The sequence below is a fragment of the Chelonoidis abingdonii genome, chromosome 2 (genome assembly GCF_003597395.2).
Source record: "Chelonoidis abingdonii isolate Lonesome George chromosome 2, CheloAbing_2.0, whole genome shotgun sequence".
In the NCBI taxonomy this organism is placed as follows: domain Eukaryota; kingdom Metazoa; phylum Chordata; order Testudines; family Testudinidae; genus Chelonoidis; species Chelonoidis abingdonii.
Genome location: NC_133770.1, coordinates 119,722,486 through 119,743,897, shown reverse-complemented (window position 1 = coordinate 119,743,897; position 21,412 = coordinate 119,722,486). Strand labels below are relative to the sequence as shown.

The 21,412-nt window shown below is 45.3% G+C and overlaps 1 protein-coding gene across 3 annotated transcripts in view; it reads left to right on the top strand.

Annotated features, from left to right (window-relative positions):
* Window positions 1-4,747: 4,747 nt before the first annotated feature.
* TPPP (tubulin polymerization promoting protein) overlaps window positions 4,748-21,412 on the top strand; it is a 120,768-nt gene continuing 104,103 nt past the window's right edge. For 2 of the 3 annotated variants that reach the window (XM_075062637.1, XM_032765557.2), the window contains exon 1: window positions 4,757-4,863. Coding sequence is in view for 1 of the 3 variants with exons in the window: in XM_032765556.2 (XP_032621447.1) it covers window positions 5,720-5,745 (26 nt within the window). In the remaining 2 variants the exon portion in view is untranslated. Of the gene's footprint in view, window positions 4,864-5,493; window positions 5,746-21,412 lie in introns of all 3 variants that reach the window. The other variant, XM_032765556.2, reaches the window with a different exon arrangement.

Here is a 21,412-nt window from a genome sequence, read left to right as displayed (position 1 = left end):
GAGAAGAAAAGTTTATTCTTCTCTGAAGTGACACAGTATGTTGTAGAGTAGAGTAATTTCTTTTGTTTATGTTAATAACAATGCACATGGTACTAACTGCACAGCACAGAATCATAGAAAGTTAGGACTAGAAGGAACCTTGAAAGGCCATCAAATCCAGCTCTCTGTGTTGAGGCAGGACCCATTAAACCTAGACCATAGTTTATTATTAAGTCAGCCAGTCTTTGGTAATATTCTATATTATTTATGCTTCTGGTACACGTTTGGGGTTTTCTCTTACAAAAGTTCTAAAAATGTAAAATGATTGCTCTTGCCTTGGTTTGCCTCTGCCACTCCTCACAGCTAGCATAGTCTAACGTAGCCTAGTCAGGTCACCGCACAACATCCCTGAAAATCTGGCCATTTATTTAGGAGCCCAAATCTAGGATCATGAGGCCAGATATTTAAGGTATTTAGGCACCTAAAGAGGCACACAGGTGCTTAGTTGGATACCTTTTGAAAATCTCACTTCAAAAATCAACATTTGAACATTTGGCCTAAATCAAATCATGCTGTAATGTATTAGAAGGTCTTCAACATGTGGATAAATGTTATTGTGTACAGCTTTCTGATTCTTTTATATGGAACCACTGCCTCTCTGAGAAGGATACTTTGTGGTAAAAGATGAAATCAGTTTTTAATACTTTGGATTTCTTCTGGCTTACATTTAATAGCAACACACACCACTGAAATAAAATGTCACTGTAGTAAATGAATCTAGCCCATATACGTTTGTAATGTCATTAACCTACTTACACTCCATAAAGTTACAAACGCTAAAACATGGTAAAGCCTTCCACAAATGTGGAGGTAAGGGGTGACTATATATCAAGGATGAAATCCTGGCTTCACTGAAGTCAATGGCACTACTCCCACAGACTTCAGTGGGGCTAGGGTTTCACCTCCTGTGTATCTAGTTTCAACTACAATAAGACCACTTGCTGTATCAGTGTACATTCATGCTGAAGGGATGAGACCTAACAAAGCTCTATTTGTTTTACCTCAGAAATAACACTGAAAAGTAGCCAAAGGTACAAAACAGCTTAGCTAAGAATTCTGGAGGTGGTTGTGGGATATCTTAAAAAGGAAAAAAGTAAGATGTGACAAGATAGCCGCTCACAAAACAATGAATGATTTAGTTTAAAAGTACTCCATAAAAGTACTTCCATCCACTTCATCCCATCTCATGAGAACAAGGAGCACTTAATAACAATTGTCTGCTACCAAATGTAATATTGAAAGGATAGTAATTTACACAGCATATAGGAACATCCGTGGAATCCAGTGCAAAGGAAAATCAGTGAAATTTGAGACAAAGAAATTAGTGGGATTGGAAAGAACACTTTTTGTATGTATCATAAAAACAGATTATTGTAGGCTAAGATGTTGAATAAAAAGGCAGTAATCACAGTGACCCACTCTTCTCATGCTTCAGGGTATAGTAGCTAATTGCTCACAGTGGGCCAGAAAGACACTTTTTTCCCTCTATGAGAAATCCTGGTATATTTGGGGAAGTGCAATTATTTTCTTTTTTCCTTTGAAGCATCACATATAGGTCGCTGCTGGAACAAGGTTACTGAATGAATCTCTCCACTATGGCAACTGCTGTGGGAAGCTTGGTGTGCTCATTTGCATATGAATACCCCCACATATTTGTCCAGATTCTGTCTATTGTCCTAATATAGCTGATGCCTAAATTCTGGCCAGGGGGACTTACACTGATGTTCACTCTCCCCTTGCAGTTCTCTATTGGCATGGCAAATTCAAAGGGTGCTATTTCTCTTTCCAGGAATAGGACTGCAGAGGAAAAGACATTTATGGCTTGCTTCTTTCTAGCTGATGGTCGTTTGATACCTGCAAAACATAAACTCAGAGTAAACTAAAAGGTGAGGGTATACTTATGAGTGTGTGTAATGAATCAGATCCAATTCACTACCAAAAAGCTGCATGAAAATATCCTTAAGGTTGCAAAGTGAAGCACTCAGAAATCAGAAAATTATTAAGTTAAAGTAGCTGGTGCAAACTTAACTATTAACCTTTGTGAAATATGATACTGGGTCTGATTTTCAAAATGCCCAAGTGATTTGTACAAATCCCATGGAAAGACGTGCTCCTAATTCAGTAGGTGCTTTTGAAAGTCCACCTACAATGTTTAATTACATAACCATGTTATTTTTTTCCCAAAGGATGCCTGCCATATTCAGAGCACCAGATGAACAATGCTCAGTGAATGAGGCAGCTGTTCAATATTTATTTTTATTCTCATTATTCAGTGGCTGGTCTTGTATTCTGCACATTGAAGTTCTCCTCTGAATGAGAAATTTTTCTCTATAGGCTTTTCTGTAGTATCCATCAGGGTAGTATCTGAGTGCCTCACCAACCTTAATGAATATATCCTCACCCAACCAAACCAATGGGAGATAAGGGAGGATTATCATCCTCATATTACAGATGCAAAACTGAGGCACAGAGAGCTTTAGGTCCAGATCCACAAAAGTACTTTTTCTATACCATATAGAAAAAGGCAGGACTTCTTCACAGCTCCACCTCCCCCATATGCACCTTAATTATTAATTAATGACTTATTTGTATGGTAGTAGTACTGAGGTTCCAATTATGAGCAGGGCCTCCTTGTGCTAGCTGCTGTACAAAGACAACGGAAGTTCCAGTCCCAATATGAAGTACTTTTGATACTCCAAATCCCCCTGCTTATGAAAACTGCAATTGGATTCCATTTTGTTATGCATGGACATCTACTGGAATCCTCAGACCCTATTCAATAGGAATTCTCATTCAATTTACGTGTCTGTGCATGTGTATTGCAAACTGTTACCGTTACCATTTAACATAGTCCAGAGTTGATGTTTAAAAACCCTTACAACTTGGCCACAACATATCCAATTTTCACCAGATCAGTGAAAAATGCATGAACCCTGGGGACTGTTTCTGATAATTTCCAAGTTTATATCACCATTGCCGGAGGTGCTAGAAGTTTTCAGAAACTGATTGCAATACATTTTCTTAGCAGAAGAACTACGTATTTGTTTTTCACTTCCTCTGTGATTTAAAATGTCTCAACCATTTTGATGGAACTTGCACAAAAACATTTGCTCCCTGACTCATGCATCACAAATTTTAGCTGTAAAGGTAAAACTTGGAGAAAGTTATAAGCAGTGGAAAATTTCCTTTTGGAATAGAAATACTTAGGGGATCTTTGCTATAAATTTCCCTACCTATTCCATTTATATTTCCAAAGATTATTTAGAAGAGGAAAATAGATTTTAAAATACTAGGTCAGACCAATGAACCATCACATTCAGGTATCTTGATTTGTGCAAGAGCCAATGAATGATGTATCAGAGAAAACATTCATCATCCAGCTACTTAGGTGGCCTATAAACTCAGCTGTGCTCCTCCGGGAAAATGCATTTTACAAAGCCCAGGCTGAAGCTGGTGAGAGATGGAGATAAAGATTTTTGGTCATAGAATTTTGGCTACGGAATAAACTTCTAGAGGGGATCAGACTAATCCAGAGTCTGACCGCTTTCAGGGCTTACTGCAAGATCCCTCTGTTTGACAAAGCATTTCCACCAGAATTAGCATGAAACTAACTAAATACATTCTTCCCTGAATAGGGAAGAGTTCTTCCTACCTTATGCAGGGAGGAGGGAACACCATGTAGGTTTAGTTTAGCTGGAACATATTTGGATGCTAACTTAATGGGTGCTGTGGGAAACTATAATAATGATACATGAGTTTGCTGCTGGATTTCTCTTTATGCTTTGATTTGAGTTTTTTAAGAAATGTCAAAGGCACATAAAGCCTAGGATAGCAGCCTTCTTATATTCTAAACCTAAAGGACTAAATAATAAATATAACTGCTTCCTTTGACAGTTCTAGATTTAGAAAGATAGTCTAATCTTCTGGCTTCAAGGATGGGAGGATTTAATCCATTTAGTGTGGAAACGATGTCATGATTACATCACTTATTGCAGCAAACTAACGATACGTTCCTCACCTTCCAGGGGTGTGTGTGTGTGGTGATTTTCAGAGGAAATAGTAGAAGCAACGGTTGTTCTCGATATTGACAGTACCATTTCTGCATTTGTGGCCAGACTCGGCCAGGTCCCCGTTTTTGTGGTGCTGGGGTTCTGGGAGCGTCCAGGGTCAGATTTCCAAGGCGCTGGTCTGAGCAGCAGCTAACCAGGGTCCAGCGAGGCCGTGGAATTTGGGAGAGCGGGACCAAGACTCGGCCGGCCCCAGGGGGACCTGGCCCCCTCTGCACGGACAGATGGGACGGGGGGTTGCAGGAGCAGCTAAGCTTGTTCCCTGAGGGCGCCCAAGCAATGAGGCTAGGACGCAAAGCGCAGGCAGGCACCGAGCTCCAGCCTTCCCGCAGTAGCACCGCCGCCCCTGGGCGCTGTGATTGGCCCCCCGCCCCTTGCTCGCTGCCTGCCCCCTACCTGCCCGGGCACCGGGCACCTGCCGCCGGGCCCCGGGCGCCGCAGCAGCGCCAGAGAGGCGCGCGAGGGTATAAATAACAGGCGCGGCGGCCGGGCACTCCGGCCTGCAACCAGCCATTTAAGGCAGCGGCTCCGGGCGCGCTAATTCATTACCTCACACCCGACGGGAGCCAGGGCGGGGCTCTCCCCGCGCAGCCCGCTCAGCCTACGGGGGCGGGCGCCGGGCCGCTCACCAATGCCAGCCCAGCGGGGGCGGAGCGGCGGCGCCCGGCTCGCTGTGGCTGGGTTTCCCTGCGTGCGTCGGCTCCCGGGTGACTGCCAGGCTGGGCTGGGGGAACCCGCGCCCGCTCAGAGCCGAGGGGTAAGTGGGCGGCTGGGCAAGGGGGCGAGGACAGCGTGAGGCATCCCCGCGGCGGGCAGGCGGGAGCGCAGGGCGCTGCCTGGGGCTGGCCCAGGGGCAGCTGGTGCCACTGAGGCGCAGCGCAGGGGGGTGCCTGTGGGACTGCGCAGCGCAGGCTGCAGCCCCTTGCGCGCCGCCGCTCGGCTCCGGGACCGGCTGGCTGCGCTGCGCCTCTGTCGTGGTGTTAGAAGAGCGGCCCGGGGTGGCACCGCGCCGGAGCGCGGTGTTTGTGGTGGACTTTGCACCAGAGGCAGCAGCAGCCTTTGCTCCAGCTACCCAGTAGGATGCGATCGCTGCGCGCAACCTGCCCGAGGCGCCTGTGCCAGAGCAACTAGGTGCGCTTGTTGCACGTTCCCGGCCTTATATAACCCTCCCCCTCGGGGGGATAGAGAAACGGGCAGGGACCTCGTCTTTAGCAACCTCCCGGCCTGGCCTTTTGCCCTCTTTTTTTTGGGCGACGATCCCTCTCCCACCGGCGTAGGAGCAGGAGAGAGGTGCAGTGTAAAGCTGTTTCCCTTCACTGTATCGGCCATCAGACCAGTGCCAGGCAGCTGGGATCTTGCTCCAGCTGCATCTTGTCTAACACTGCAGGATGGAGCCCGTGAGCGTTGGCAGCTGCAGTAGGACTCCTCCTCCTCCCACTCCCCTACTTGGAGGACATGCAACAGCACCTGCCCTGGAGAGAGCTGGATGCTTGCATGGTTGATGTTAGTAGCACTCCACGGGTGACTGGTTAGCCTGAGTCGAGCAATGCTCCCTGCATTCCACGCAGAAGAGAGTGCTGCCTTCATCGGACTTGTTCACCCAAACGTTTCAGATGATATCTGGCTCCGCATTAATTGCGTAAATGTTTTAATTTTATTCCACATTATTAACGTAAAACTACCTATTCCTGTTTACCCAGCGCTTCTTAAGCCTCTCATTATGAAACCCTTTGTGTTTTGATACAGAACAGGCAGTCACTTTATAAAGCATTTGGTGGGTAGAAAGGATCCAATTATTAAAAACATTCCAGTATTAGTTAGAGCTTTGTCACATAAAGCTACATAGAACAGATCTAAACAGCCCTCCAAAAATCTTAGCTTCTGGCATACAAGAAGGCTCACAGACAAGAGACTGACAGCAGGTAGAAAAGCAAAATACAGAATGTAAGAAGGAAAAAAAAGTGAGAAAACACACATTTTAATTGGCCAATTTACCTTTTTCAGAGCTAGTTTATTATAAAAGTAAGTAGTACTGCTTCAAACTCTGGTAAAACAGGTGGTTTGTGAATTGCTGCAGCTCTGCTTTGGGCAAGTAGGATTTTTTTCTCCCATTAGTATTGCAGAATATTAGTGTTTGAATATTCAGGTATGAAAATAGATATTTTTTTAAGTTCAGAAATTTGCTACAGTGCATAATTTTGTAATTGTTCCGTGGGAACCACAGCTTTTCCGTCATGAACACTTTAAAATGTCACTGTGGCAGTTTGTGCAAAGGCTTGCCTTTCATTTAGACATAAACCAGGATGTGATTACAAAAAATGATTTTATTTTCACTGATCTTGCTGCCAGAGGAGAATCTTTTCACACAGCTCTGTTTGTCTTTAGATAACTTGTCCTTTATAGCATTTGCACATCTTAGTGGGATTTAAAGATCTTTTTTTCTGTTTAAAATGAAAAATTGAGAACAAATACGGAAGTGGAAAGAATTTTCATTGTAGGCTGTGTTCTCAGGCTTAAACAATGATTGTTAACAAGAGCACAGATAAGAAAAGATTCAGTTTTGGTTCTTAAAATTTCAGCAGTCATTGTTTCTCCTTGCCAGTAGCTACATGCCTTTCAAAATGAGTTACAGCTTTTTTTCTCTAATGGTTGTACTGAGCTCTTTTGTGTCTGTTTGGGGACCACAGCCATATGACTGCAACCGGTGTATCACTTGTGATGGCCTAAGTGCAATGTCCACTGTTATTTATTAAAATAGCATTAGGTTTTATGGAGCCATGCATAGAACAATCCACAGATAATGTAGATGCTCACCCCCACACCACTATTATTATATTTATGATTATTGTAACTGAAAAAAGTCTGTATACATAAGTTTCTGTATGGCGGTTATTTATCATTATATCTTTAATACAGATTGTGTCGAAAACTGCTATTCTTATTTATGACATTCTAGCTACACTACATATAGCCAAATGCAGTGTGGCTTTTCCTAAGCGTTGTTTTGTTAGAGCCTTCAACTTTGTACTAAAACAACAAAGACAAACTAGTGCTGTTAAGCCTATCTGATTGTTGTGTATCATCTGTTCACAGACTAACAGACTTAATTGTATGTCTAGGTATAGACTGACTAAAGGATAATCCATCTAATGTTTCAATTTGGGTAACTAGCTGGACTGAAATGTGGGCTTTGAGAGGAAAAGCTAAGTGCAATTACCAGGTGAAATAGCAATGCGCCATAGAAACTCAAGTATTCTCTTGGATTACCCTGTTCATTTGTCATACAAGACTGATTTTTTTGCAGTATAAGGATGTGCCGATATTTGCAAACCAATTCTGATTTTTGTTGCGATGGTTCCCATAACAAAAAACATCACTTTCTTCAGCATAATGATTGGCTGACTTACTTCACCATCTTACTCGTGCATGCATACCAGCTGACCCTATTTAAGGAAGACAGACAATAATGTTTAGTGAAATATTTTTAATTTTTCCTTTCTCTGAAAAGATCTCATGCAGTGGATTTCAATGAAATTAAACAAGTGTTTCTCTTTTTTTTTTTTTCATTTGAAATACTTCTTTTTGTAAGTCTCATAAATTATGTCATGTCATATTGTGGCAGGTCAGAGAAACAATTAATATTTTGTTTGTCATGAATAGACAGTTCTTGCACACTTGTGTTTTAAATGATTGCTTTAAAAGCCTTCCAAGTGGAGAAAAGATTAATATTAGTTGAGCTGAAGATCTTCTATAGTTAAGTGTCTATTACTGTTGTTTCTTTTAGAAATCTCATGCGCTCAGACATCTTCTGTACAATGACAGTTATCTTTGGTCTCAAATGGGCACAAGGCTGGAGTAGATTGAGTTCAGTGGGTTGAGGAGGAACTTTATCAGATTCAGAATGGAGATCATTGCTGTACATATAGGCAGGAGAGGTTCTTACATGCTTCTACTAGCCAGTTAAAATGCTTGAGTTTAACAGTTTTCTTGATGGGGATGTGCACGTGCGAGAATCCAAATGACTCTGCTCTCTTGTATGCTATTTCTGCTCTGTGTTTGGGGTTTTTTGTTTTGTTTTTTTGCCTTTGGATTGTCAGCTGCTTTGTCCCTAGAAATGAGATCTGCTGGTTTTCTGGGTTGGGGGTGTGGCCGAATGTCAGAATGGACAGGTACTAGCAAGTCTTGCCAGGCTGCAAGGGCCTTTTTCTGCCCAAGGGCATTTATCTACAGTACTGGTGATACAGTATCTCTCAGGCTGATTTTGTGCTGGCCTGGTTTCCTTGGCATGCAGTAATTCAGGATATGTCTACTCTCCAGGGACTATACCCTAGGGATATGCTGCCCTAACCCTATAGGGTAGACAAAGCATACAGTGATGGACAGGTTTTCTGTCGGTGTGGGAACACCACTTTTCTGAGCAACAGTAGCTAGGTCAATGCTCTGTCTTCTATTGTCCTTGTTTTGTCTACATGGGGGATTAGGCCAGCAGACCTATGTCACTCAGGGGTGTGGATTTTTCACACACCATCATCAATGTAGCTATATTCACCTAAATGTAGAGCAGACCTAAGTTTGAGTTCTTCTGAAGAAGTGGAAAATCATCCTCTTTGTGCTTGTGGTACAGTGCATGAGACAGAGAGAGGAGAGTGGGGCAGTTAAATCTGTTTTTACCAAGAAGAGGAGCTGTTTCAGGACTTTAGACTAGGCAGCAGGTATACAATTGGATTTTTAAAAGATAAATAAATAAGGGGGAGCCTAAACTGTGCTGATCTTCTAGGTTTCTTTGCTGTTCCTTCTTTTTCTGCTGTTCTTCTTGCATGTATGTGCATGTGTGTGCATGCACATGTCATTTGTGCGGTCTGGAAGCATTTAAACGTGGACTTTATCTGGTGCTGCTGGAATAATGCCAACGAGCAAGAGTGACGGGCCAGACTTCAAGGCCTGTGTAGTTAATGCAGTTGCTGAAGCTTTCCCTGCATCTACAGTGCTACTGTCCTCCCCAGGGGTTCTCAATCGGAGCCCAGGGCCCCCTGGGGGGCTGTGAGCTCATTTCAGGGGGTCCTCCCAGCATGACTGGTGTTAGACTCACTAGGACAGAAAGCCAAAGCCCCACCATGCAGGATTGCAGCCCGGGGCCCTGAGCCACATCACTTGGGGTTGAAGCCAAAGCCTGAGCAACTTCGCTTCGCTAGGCCACCTGTGGTGTAGGGCCCTGGGCAATTGCCCTGCTTGCTACCCCCTAATGCCTGCCCTGGCTTTTAAATGCAGAAAAACAGTAGTTGTGGCACAGCTGGGCCTTGGAGTTTTTATAGCATGGGGGGCTCAGAAAAAAAAACCTTGAGAACCTTGCTCTAATACAGCTCTCACATAACGAATTGCTGGCAAATATTACTTGTTTCAGTGTACTTCTGTCTCTCAGAGTTTAAATATAGGGGATATCAAACAAAACAAACACATTAGAGAGATGTTTGAAGAAAACTGACCATAGAGTGAAGCCCCTGAAGGTAACAGCCTGTTTCACTGGGGGAAGCACATAGAAACAGCATGCCTATTCCTGATAAGATATTGAAGGCAAATTTAAAGTACAGCATTGAATGGAGTATTTAGCCCAATTAGTGCTTTGGAAGTGCAGGTCCTAACAAACTCTCCTGACAAAGGAATCTCTATATTGGAAGGACCTGAGAGCTTTTGGTTTCGAAGTTAAATGATAAGGACTCTGTTTATCTTGGTCCTGCTAGTGAAGGCAGGGGGCTGGACTTGATGACCTTTCAAGGTCCCTTCCAGCTCTATGAGATAGGTATATCTCAAATTATTATTAAAATTATCTTGAAAGGCCTTAAAGGAGCACCTGCTAGAGACAATGTCTGCAACAGGAGCTGTCCGACTTCCCTCTCAAAAGAAAATGACTGGAACGGAATCCCTCAGGCAGCCCGTATTAGCGTCTGTCTATACAGGTAACCCAGCTGGCATAACCATGCTAGCTTTAATTTAGCTAGCACAGGTAAGGATAGCAGCATATATGCAGTGGCATGGGCTAGCAACCAGAGTACATACCCATGGTTGCTGGAGGGCTGTACTTGCATTACTAGCCTGTATCGAAACCTGTGCTGACACATCTGCACACTGTTGTCATCCACACTAGCCTGACTAAAACTAACACAGGCTATACTTACCCCTGCTATGATCATGCCTTCACTTGCAGTGCAGACGTACCCCCCTACTCTCTCAAGTTAAGCAATGTTGGGGTGCACCAGTACTTAAATGGCTGACCTTAAAGAAAATCACAGGTGGTTTCAGAAAGCACTACTGATGATTCAGTGATTTTTTTTTTTTTTTTTTTTCTTTTCATCTTATTTGGTACTGAACCACTGCCTGCACAGTATGCTGCTAGATGTACTTGCTCTTATGGATTAGAGGTAAAACTGATGAGCCATTCATTCATAGAGTTTAAATCCAGACGGGACCATTAGATTATATCGTCTGACTTCCTGTATATCACAGGCCAATACATTTCACCCAGTTTTGAGCCCAATAACTTGTGTTTGGCTGATGTACAAAGGCATCCAGTCTTGCTCTGAAGAATCCACTGCTTCCCTTGGTAGTTTGTTCCAATGATGAATCACCCTCACTATTAAAAATGTGTGCCTGATTTCTAATTTGAATTTGTCTGGCTCCAGCTTCCAGCCATTGGTTCTTGTTATGCCTTTCTCCACTAGATTAAAGAGCCTTTTATACTCAGTAACTTCTTCCCTTGAAGGTACTTATACACTGTGATTAAGTCAGTCACCTCTGGATCTTCTTTTTGATAAACTGTACAGATTGAGCTCTTAGTCTCTAACTGTAAGACATTTTCTTTAGCCCTCAAATCATTTTTGTTTCTCTTTTCTGTATCCTGACCAATTTTTCAACAGGTCAATTCTGTGGCCATTAAAAAATCCCACAGTGCTTATTGTAATAATAGGGCTGTTAACTCCATTTTCCTGACCAAATTCTATTTCTGTTAATTATATTCTGACTGAATCCTGCTAGATTTTTAGTTGTTCACAGTGCTCCGTGTGCTAAATAGTTGTATAGAATTGCTGTACGCTTTTGAACAGCTGCTGTGCTTCTCCTCATTTTAGTGGTGGGTGAAATGATCTCTTATCTACCTGCCTGGAGAGCTGAGTCCTCGTTAGGCAATGTTTTGGAAAAGTGCTTTAAGATCCATGGATGAAAAGGTGCTATAGACCTATAGAAATAGTAGTATACTACAGAAAAGCAGTGGCTTGACTTAATTTGGTCCAGGATCTTACCTGGAAGTGAAGGAACTCTGGAGCTGTTTGTTTAATGAAATACAGGAGAGAGCTGAGAAGAGCTACTAGGTTAAAATAGAAAAGAAATACTTGAAATTATTATGTATGACTATTTTGTCCAGCCGCTTCCTCACAGCATAGCAAGGAAATGATTGGACTGAACAGTTGTGGCTCCTTTCATACTGTATTTTAATCAAGTGAATTTGGACCCAGTCTTTTCATTGCAAATAGTGGAATATTGTTCATATGTTTCTGTGAAACCCGTGGTGGACCTGTTGGCTTGCTTCCTTCCTATGCTTGGACAATTGCAGAATATTGTGGCCTTGATTCTTTGTTCCACTATAGTCCTTTGGAGCTACTCTGCCAGCGAATGGCAACCCAGCAGATCTGGGAATTGACTCCAACGTAGGAGGAATCCTCAGATGATGCAGAGCTAGTATGGTGAAGAATAACTCATCATACAATTCACCTGCATACTGACATGTTGATGTTGCCAGGTTGGAGTGAAAATTTCTTAGTGTGTTTGTGAGGAATGTTGTGTGTGTATTGTATTACTATATATGCCAGAGGTGTATGTGGTTTATTTACAGTGGGGTGGAATTTAGCAGTGAATGTGTATGTGTGTTGTGTTAAGGTATGTTAAAGAAAGATATCTTAACTTGATATATTGTTGCTTTTAAGGGTTTATGTAGGGGTGTGTTCCCGTTTAAGCAGCCTGAGAAGGTTTTTGTTTTCCTTGTGGAAATATAATGAAAATTGAACTTACTTTACTTTATGTACATCAGCAATCTTGCAACATTTATAAATTTATAAAGGTAGATAGCTTTGGTTTTTGTAATAAAACAATAACAACCACTTGGTTCTCAGATCAGAATCAAGTCTCCTTTTTTTTTTTTGTTTGTTTCATCTAAAGCAGTTCTCTTGAATGGCATGTGTAACTTCATAAGAGTCTGAAATACTGTTTTGCAAACTAGAAGAAGCATTTGTAAAGGTGTTAATCAGTTTTATTATTATTATTATTATTACAGTGTATGTGAATTTGTGGCAATGAGCATTTCAACAGTGGTCTTTATGCAATTCTGTATAGTCTACCCTGCCTGTACCCTGTCCATAGTGCTAGGCACAATTACACTTTTAGCCACACAGTTCCTGATAAAGCCAATGAAGTGAATGAATGTTGCATGACTAAATCCTTTACAATGCTTTGAAAAATTGTGGAAAAGATCTTTAGGCTTCGCTCTGCAGTGAACAGTACATGGCCCACATCTCACAGCTATCATGCCACTTGCTGACCAACTTGAGTGCTTGGCATCCTGCAGATTTGGGCCCAAATTGAAGAAATTCAGTCCAGAGCAGAGCTCAAAAGGACTGAATTAACTCTGATTCTTATTGATAACTGTAGAGGCACTGCAAGGGAAGCTTGCACTGAATTGCTGCAAGCAATTACATGTGAATAAGAAGAAGATTTCATTTCTCCAGCAGCTAATCCCTTTACTCGGTATAAATGTTGACCCAAAAATGAGGAAAAAATTCCATCTGTTGAATTTTGTCCCTGTTGCTTTAATGTGATGTAAATAATTACAGACAGAAAATAGAATTCCCTATAAATGCACTTATGGAATATTTTTAAAACAGCAAGATCAAATTTTGTCTGTATTTAAGCAAAACAGAAAGAGAGAGAGATGCAATCAAGAAAAAATAAAAGGGTTTTAGTGCTGTATGCTAATATTGGGGGTTGGAGAGCATGACCCCTTTAAAACTTCATCCTGAGGGAGGGGAAGCGCTGGTTGTTCTGAAGGGAGGAGACTGAGGGCCTACAGTGAACAGGCTTTCATGTAATGAAGCACCCGAGAACTGGTCTGAAGCCCAGGAGGGACAGAGTGGTCGACTGGGGACACCTCAGGACAGGAGCTGTGAGAAGCACCATATCAGGGAGGAATCCCCTGAGAAGCACAAACCAGAGCCAGACCCAGTATTACGGTCACCCAGAGCTGTATGAGGCCATGGGCTTGTGACTTTACATTGGAAATAAGGAGGGAGGCTGTAGCTAGCTAAGTTGGGAGGTTGTTGCTCTGTGTCTGCAGAGTGCAGCAGAAGGGGCACTGGAAGTGTGTGTTGGGGAAAGTTTACTGGCATTGAAGGCAACCAGGAGCACCCAAGACTCATTGCCTGACTAGAACTCTGCCCAGGATTCCTGAATTCTGAGTCTAGATGAAGGACTTGGCCCGTGTGGGTCCTTATGTTGGATGTTACTCTGTTCTTCCTCTCTCCTTATCTTCTACCCCTCTTGTTTTCCCCCATTCATCACTCTGTAAATAAATATTTTCCTTATTTATATTTGGGGGTGTGTGTGTTGCAGGGGGTTTGGAGCAGATGGGGTGGAAGGGAGTTTTGCTGCATTCCAGGGTATGCCTTTTCTTGCTCAGAGCTGCCCACAGAACAGACTCCATCTTGGCCACGAGGTCTCTATTGTTACATCTGGTGGCCTATATGGGGACTTCACCTGGAAAGTCTCTGGAGCTCAGGATGTGCTTCCCTACCCTTGGTGTAGCACTCTGTCCTCCATTAGTGGCGACTAGGCCTGCTAGAGCTGAATGAGCCTGCTGCAGACTTGGCTAATAGAGGAATGTCTTTTAGCTCATGCATTCAGATCAGGAGGTCCCAGGTTTGACCCCAGCTGCTGATAACCCTATATGGGTATGAATAGTACACACATGCACGCAGGGACATCATACACCCTGAGCACTACTTTGCCACTTGCAAGAGGAGAAAGTAGCAGTAGAGGGCTGCAAAGGGAGGACCATCGAAGCAGTGATAGTACACAAGATGATTTCCGTTACAACTGAGAGAGAGTTGGGCACTATGCCTCGGACTACCAGAATGAGACAGACAATGCAGCTGTGTCCCAACAACTGTAGTGAACTGTTGGGGAGCTTCACGGAAACCCTGAAAGTCCAAAGCTCCCCAGGAAAAAACACAGACAAGGGGTACCTGAATGGGCTGATAGGACTCCAGGCTGTAGTGTTCATCCATATAGAAGGATGATTGTGTGAGGCATTGTTGGACAGCGGATGGCAGATTACCATACTTTATTAATCTTGCTACTGAGAATACTTGTGGTATTTATTGTTGCACTTCCTGTCTAGCCTAACAGTCTGGGAAATGGTTGTGACTTCTGCCTTTATCAGAGATATATCCTTTTGAAAGTCCAATTTCTGAAGGACAACACAAGATAACCCAGAAAACAGAAATGTTGGTGCTGGTCTTCTCAGATCTGGAATGAAGAGTGTGTGCACCCTGAATCCTAAGGACAAATATAAACCTGTTCCAGAGGTTGGTGTGGAATTTCCATGAGATGGTGGGAAACCACTACCTGCAGGAGCTGCCAATGCATACTTTATGAAATGCTGCGTATTGCAGAGTGAGGGGGCCCCCATCCCAAGAGGAGACTGAGGCAAAACCCTGGGGGGAGAGAGTTTCCAGTGGGATTCCTCTCTTCCTGCTGAGTGGAAGGACTGCCTATGTGAGAAGTTACTGTAAAGAGAGGCTGTTTTCACTATGCATGAGTGGAATGCAAGTTGTGCTCAAGATGTGGAGCACAATGTCCAAATGTAGGACAACTGGCCTTTGCAAGAAGGGTCATGATGATTATCCCGCGCTGCCATCGAAGATGTGAGGTGGCACCTGCAGATTGCTGTTGTGCAAAAGAGAAGTGGCAAGGTGCACATGTGCATTGATTATCGCACTCTGAACTGGTGGACACTCTGCAACCAGTATATAATACCTGAATCAGTGATACCTGGATAGTCTGAAAGGCAGTTGCTGGTTCTCTATCCTTGATCTCTGCAGTGGATACTATGAAGTATCCATGACACATAAGGACCGGGAGAAGATAGCTTTCATCTGCTCCTTGGGACTTACCAATTAATCACATGCTTTGGGGGGTGTCCAGGGCTCCGGACTCATTTTAACAATTCATGATGTGGGTGGTAGGGGACATGCACCTGTTAGAGTGTCTGGTGTACCTGGATGACATCGTGGTATTTAGGCACACTTTAGGAGAACATGAGGTTTGGCCATGCAAAGTCCTGGAGCTTTTGGAAGAGACTGGCATCAACTTATCCCTGGACAAGTGCATCATCTGCCAGATGTTTGTAAGGCATGTGGGGGACACAGCATCTACAGATGATATGGTTGTGGACCTGGAGAAGGTGAAGGCATTAACCACCTGCCAAGGCCCATGACCATCAAGGAATAAGTCATTTCTGGAGATCTCTGGCAATTATCGCAGGTTGATAAAGAATTTTTCCCCATCATGCATGCGATCACAGAGCACACCAAGGGATATTACGACAGATAGGAAGGGGAACCCACATCAGGGTCAATACTTTAATGTGAGTGCACCTTTCAGAAAGTGGTGGACTGCTGAGTGCGAAGAAGTTTTCTGGAAAATCCATTTGACAACTCACTCAAGCCCTTGTCTTGGTGTACGCTGATCTCACCCAGCCACGTGAGTTTCATATTGACGCATGCTACACTGGGTTAGAAGCTGTCCTTTATCAAAAACATGAGGGCAAATCTCAGCCAGTAGCTGTTGTAAGTCGAGGCCTCACAGCCCCTGAGAGGAATGACACTGCTCATCAAGTGGAGTTCCTGGCATTAAAGTGGACTGTGAGAGAGGTTCCATGACTACCTCTGTGGGGCTGAGTTTATTATAAAAACAGATGATAACCCTTTGATGTATGTCAAGAGAACAGCCAAATTATCTGTAGCAGGGGGCCGGTGGTTAGTAGTGCACTCTGCCTATGATTTCACCATGCATTATTGGTCCAGGCAACAAACATGGATGCAGATGCCTTGTCTTATCGGCTTTAAACTGAGGACTTATTACTCGATGCTTGGATGGATGTGAGGATTCCTGATTTGAGAGCATTATGCCAGTGGGTATCTAATGTGGAGGATAAATCCACAGCTAATGGAGAATGGGTGATTGACTGTCTGTGGTACCACCAGAAGCCACACTCACAGTCTACTCAAGTTTTACTAGACTACAGGACCCTCTGCTGCCCAGACTGAGGGATGAACAGATAGAGCATGCCCAGTGAGCCGATTCACAGATGAAGGATCCCCTTTATGTGCTGGAAAGGTGAAAGGACCTCAAAGGTAAGTGGGTAAGTCACCCAAAGGGAGGTATTTTTGCTGAAGGGATGGATCCACCTATTGGTTTGGGACAGGAGACTTTTTAATGAGGGCAGAAGCATACCCACCGACATCACCCAAACCAGTTGGTGCTATCACAGAAGTACTGGTGAGAGGTGTTGGAGCCCTGTCACAGTCGAATAGGGTACCTGGGAGTAGAGGCATTGAAGGCCCTGGTTAAGGTGAGATTCTGTTGGCCTGGGATGGGAGGGTGACATTTCCCATCATGTTCACACCTGCACCAGTTGTATATGACAAAAGACTGCCTAAGCAGGCAGCTCCTCTTGTCAGCATCACAAGTTTGGCACCCAAGAAGCTTGTCATTATGGATTTTCTGTCTAGTGCCTGACCCCTGGGGTGTTGCTAATATCTTTTGATGGTGACTGACCATTAAATTTGTTATGCCTAGGCTTACCCCACCAAAGATCAGAAAGCTTCCATGGTTTCCAAGGAGAACCCCTGTTTGAGAAGGTCTTCATTCATGTTGGGCTGCATGCGAGACTAGACTCGGGCCAGGGACAGGATTTTGGCAGCTGGTTAATAAAAGAACCGTGCAAGATCATGGGGATCAAAAAGTAGCATGCCACCCCTTACCATCTGCAAGAGGATCTGCTGCCAGAACGAGTGAACCGCGCGTTGTTCAACATGCTGGGAACCCTGGAGCCTCAGCAGGAGAAATCCTGGCGCTGGCATGTGGAGCACTTGGTATATGCCTATAACTGCACTTGGCATGATGCAACTGAGTACGTACCATACATGCTGATGTTTGGTTGAGAAGCCCGATTGCCAGTTGATCTCTGAGTGTCTTCACATGAGGTGCTACTAGAAACATATATTTGTGGTATGAGACTTGCCCGAGTGATCAACTGAAGGAAGCATATCAGATAGTGACACAAGCCTCGGGTCATCAGAATCAACAGAACAAAGCCCATTAGTACTGGTGAGTGAGGTAACCGGCATAGGCGCCAACTTCTGGCGCCAGTGGGTACTCAACGCGCTTCCTCATCCACCCCTGACTCTGCCCCTGCCCTGCCCCCCATTTCAACCCCTTCCACAAATCCCTGTCCCAGCCCCACTTCTTCCCTGCCACCTCCCCTGAGTGTGCCACATTCCTGCTCCTCTTCTCCCCTCTCTCCCAGAGCTTGTTTCGCGGTGGCAAGCCCTTGGAGAAGAAGCGGGGACGCGGCACACTCGGAGAGGAGGCAGAGGTGGTGGGGGAGTTTAGTGTTAGGGTTAACCCTAACCCACCAATTTTTCCATGTGGGTGCTTCAGCCCCGGAGCACCTATGAAATCGGTGCCTATGGTAACAGGAGCTCCAGATTGGTGTTGGAGTTTTGGCCTGGAATCAGGGAAAACACAAAATTGCTGGCTGATGGGAGTCACATTGATATGTTGCAGAGGAGAAACTTGGGGACCTACCAATATATTATATATGTTCAGAGGGCAGTAACAGCCTCGCCAGATCTCTTGCTGGAATCATCTATTACTTGTGGGACGAGTACTGTTCCCTAATGAGGATGTTTCCATGGATTCTGAGCCTGCCAGCCTCATGAGTTGGACGTGCTCCTGATGGTGATCTACCTGGTCTGTCTGGATGCCCAGCTTGTTGGGGAGTGAGGATGAAGCAAGGTATGGCAGACATCCTGTTTGGGAGGCTCTCACAGTATCGGTTCCCCTTGTCATTGCACAAAGGGATCGTGAAGGTGGAGAATCCATGCTGGCTGTCCCAGAGGCTCCACTGCCAAAGCTGTGGGGGGAGGCCCAGAGGGCCCAATGAGGAAGGGACAATGTGGGAAGAGAACCCTGTACTTTGAATGGCCACTCTGAACCTGCGTGCCCTTGATTTCATGCCTTAGGGACCTGTCATTTTGCCTCCATGGTGAGCGGTAGCACCTCAGCTGATGTCTGGCAGCCTGCCTAGCTGTTCCTCCAAAGAAGGGCAGGCTAGGCAGGTGCTGATATGTGATCGTTTATACCACAGGGGGCAGGGGGAGAGAAGGAGCAAGTTGCCTTCTGGGAACCTGTTCTACCCCTAGGTGCCTGTGAGTGTAAGGACCCAGGGACTAGAACCCAGGTCTGCAGAGCCTGGGGTGGCTGGTATTCCTACAGTGCCACCAGGAGGCCAGGCAGAGCTACAGCCAAGAAGCACTGTGGAGAGCAGGCACCACAGGAAGTATCACCCAAGAGACGTGGAGTAACAGTACCCTGTGGCCTGCTGATTGGCCAAGTGCCCCTACTTAACCCCAGGAAGTTGTCTGGGCCACCACACAGACTTCAGTCTGCTGCAATGCCAGAATTTGCTTTGTCTCCTGATCTCTGATCTCTCATTCCAGTCTGGTTTCAACCCCTATTCCTGCCTCTTGATTCTAATCTGGTCCTGCTTCTGATCTCCAGTCTTCGACCCTGGTCTGACACTGACCCTGATTCTTGCTTATGGGACCTGGCCTTGCCGTTCCTCCAACTCCTGCTTGGTGACTCCCATCCCTGGTGGTCAGACCTCATCCCAGCTGAGACTTCTACAAGAGACCGCTTACGCCTGGGTCATTTACTGTGGGTTGGATGCTGGGCATGCTCCTGACCAGTAGGTGACCTGGGTCTGCTGCTGGGGATATGCTGCCTAGAGTTGCCCACCTTGCTGGGGACAACAAGGATTATTTTTGTTGAGGGAGAGCATGACCTCCCCCTTTGGGGTTTAGAGAGCATGGCCCCTTTAAAACCTGGTCCTGAGGGAGAGGAAGGGCTTTTTATTCCAGGGGGAGCAGAGGGAAGGGAGAAGGACCCACAGGGGCATGTCTGAAGCTACTGGCACACACAAGAAGGCCTATAGTGAGCAGACCCTCATTTAGCAAAGCAGCCGAGCATGGGCAATGAGTATTGTAGGCCAGGGGAGGCTCAGCACCATCCACGCTCCGCCCTGAGGCCCTCCCCTCATTCCCCCCCCAGGGGAGCTCGGGCAGGCAGGCCAGGCTCCTCTGGCTGCAGGGGGAGGTGGGGCTTAAGGCTCCGCTGGCCTTGCGAGGGGGCCTCAGGCAGAAGGGATAGGGCTGGAGGCTAGGCTCACTGAGGGAGTGGTTCACTTGCTTCCCATGCAGTCAAGAACTGGTTCAAAGCACAGGAGGGACAGAGCGGCTGACCACGGATGCCCCGGGATGGGAGCCAAATGAGCCCCATGTCAGGGAGGAATCATCTGAGAAGGAGACACTGGAGCTGGACCCAGTATCACTGTTGTGCACAGCCATATGGGGCTATGAGAATGGGGGGTTTTGACTTTGCATTGGGCAGAGACAGTGTATAACTGTTGGTAATGGGAGGGCACAGTTTAAAACAGCGTATTTCAGACTTTTTGAGCTGAGTTGTTCCAGGCTGAAGCCCAAGCCACCTGGCATCACTGCTGTCCCCTCTGAACTTTCCTCTGTGCCCTTCACGTGGCATGCCCCGCAGTTTGAAAATGTCTGATTTAAAGGTTCTGGTGGTATGCAGCACGGTTTAGGGCAATGCATATAATCCCCGGCAGAAAGCTAGGGTGGGGGATGTGACCCTTCTCCCCCTATGCAGCACCTCTTGGGAGGTTGTTGCTCTGTGTGGGTTTGCAGAGAGCACTGAAGGGGTTTGCTGGAGAAAGTTTACTGCCAGCAAAGACAACCAAGACTTCCTGTGGGACTGGAACTCTGCCTAGTATTCTGGAACTCTGAGTCTAGATGCAGGGCTGGGTCCCTGTGGGTCCTCGTGTTGGATGTTACCCTGTTCTACCTCTCCCCCTATCTTCTGCCCCTCTTGTTTTTCCCCATTTATGGCTCTGCAAATCTGTATTTCCCTCCTCTATATTTGTTGTACTGTTCCTGGTGTGTGTGTGTGTTTTTACTTAGGGGGGCTTAGGAACAGGTGCTGCTGGGGCAAAAGGGAGTTTCTTGGGAAGGAGCTGCCCACAGAGTGGTCTCCATCTTGGCCCAAGGACACTATAGTTACATACAGTTAAAATCTTCCTTGTAAAACAGCATCTAGAATGCTCAGCTAAAAATTGTGTTTCCACCTTTTGCTTATATTGCTCGGATGGATGTAAGTAGTGCTGGATATACCTGCTAATTGTGCCTAATATTTTTTTTAATGAGTACTGACAAACGTGACGTTTTGATCACTATTTTGTGTCAGAATTTGAAGTTCTGATAATACTTGCATTGAAGTCAATGGCATACCTGCTAATATTTGAAAATAAACAAGATTGTAATGAGCATAAAACTAGAGGGTCACACGCTTTTTGCTACTGATGAAGGCTGAGCACTGTGTGTTATCCAACTTAAGTACAAATGGCTTTTCAGGCTTAAGGACCATCTGAGAAGGTATTTGGGGGGCAGAAATCTTTGCTTGGCTGGCCTCCAAACCTGACAGTGTAGCTGTGGAAGGTGAGGCTGGAACTGTTGTGACAGTGAAATCAGATAAGGAGAGGAAAACTCCAAACAGACTTGTATGGAAGTAAGATTGATTTGTGAAGGCAAGGTGAAAAATGTCCTGATAGAAAATTATGCATTCCTTGTTGCTTCTGTAGGCTGCACCTTACTGCATGCACCTGGGCTCCTTGCATCCATCCATTCCACACCCCTTGCCCCCCCTCCCCCCAAACCTCCCTGTGTGCTGCCACCTCCCCATCCTTCTCTATTTCAGGGACTCCCTTCAACCCCTACCACGTGCCAGGGGCTCTGTGTGTCCAGCACTCTACCTGCCCCCCTCATTTCTCCCGTCCCACTGTTCTCCTCCTTACCACGTACAAGGGGTTCTGTGTACCCCCATGTCCCCCGCCCCCATACCATTGTCCGCCA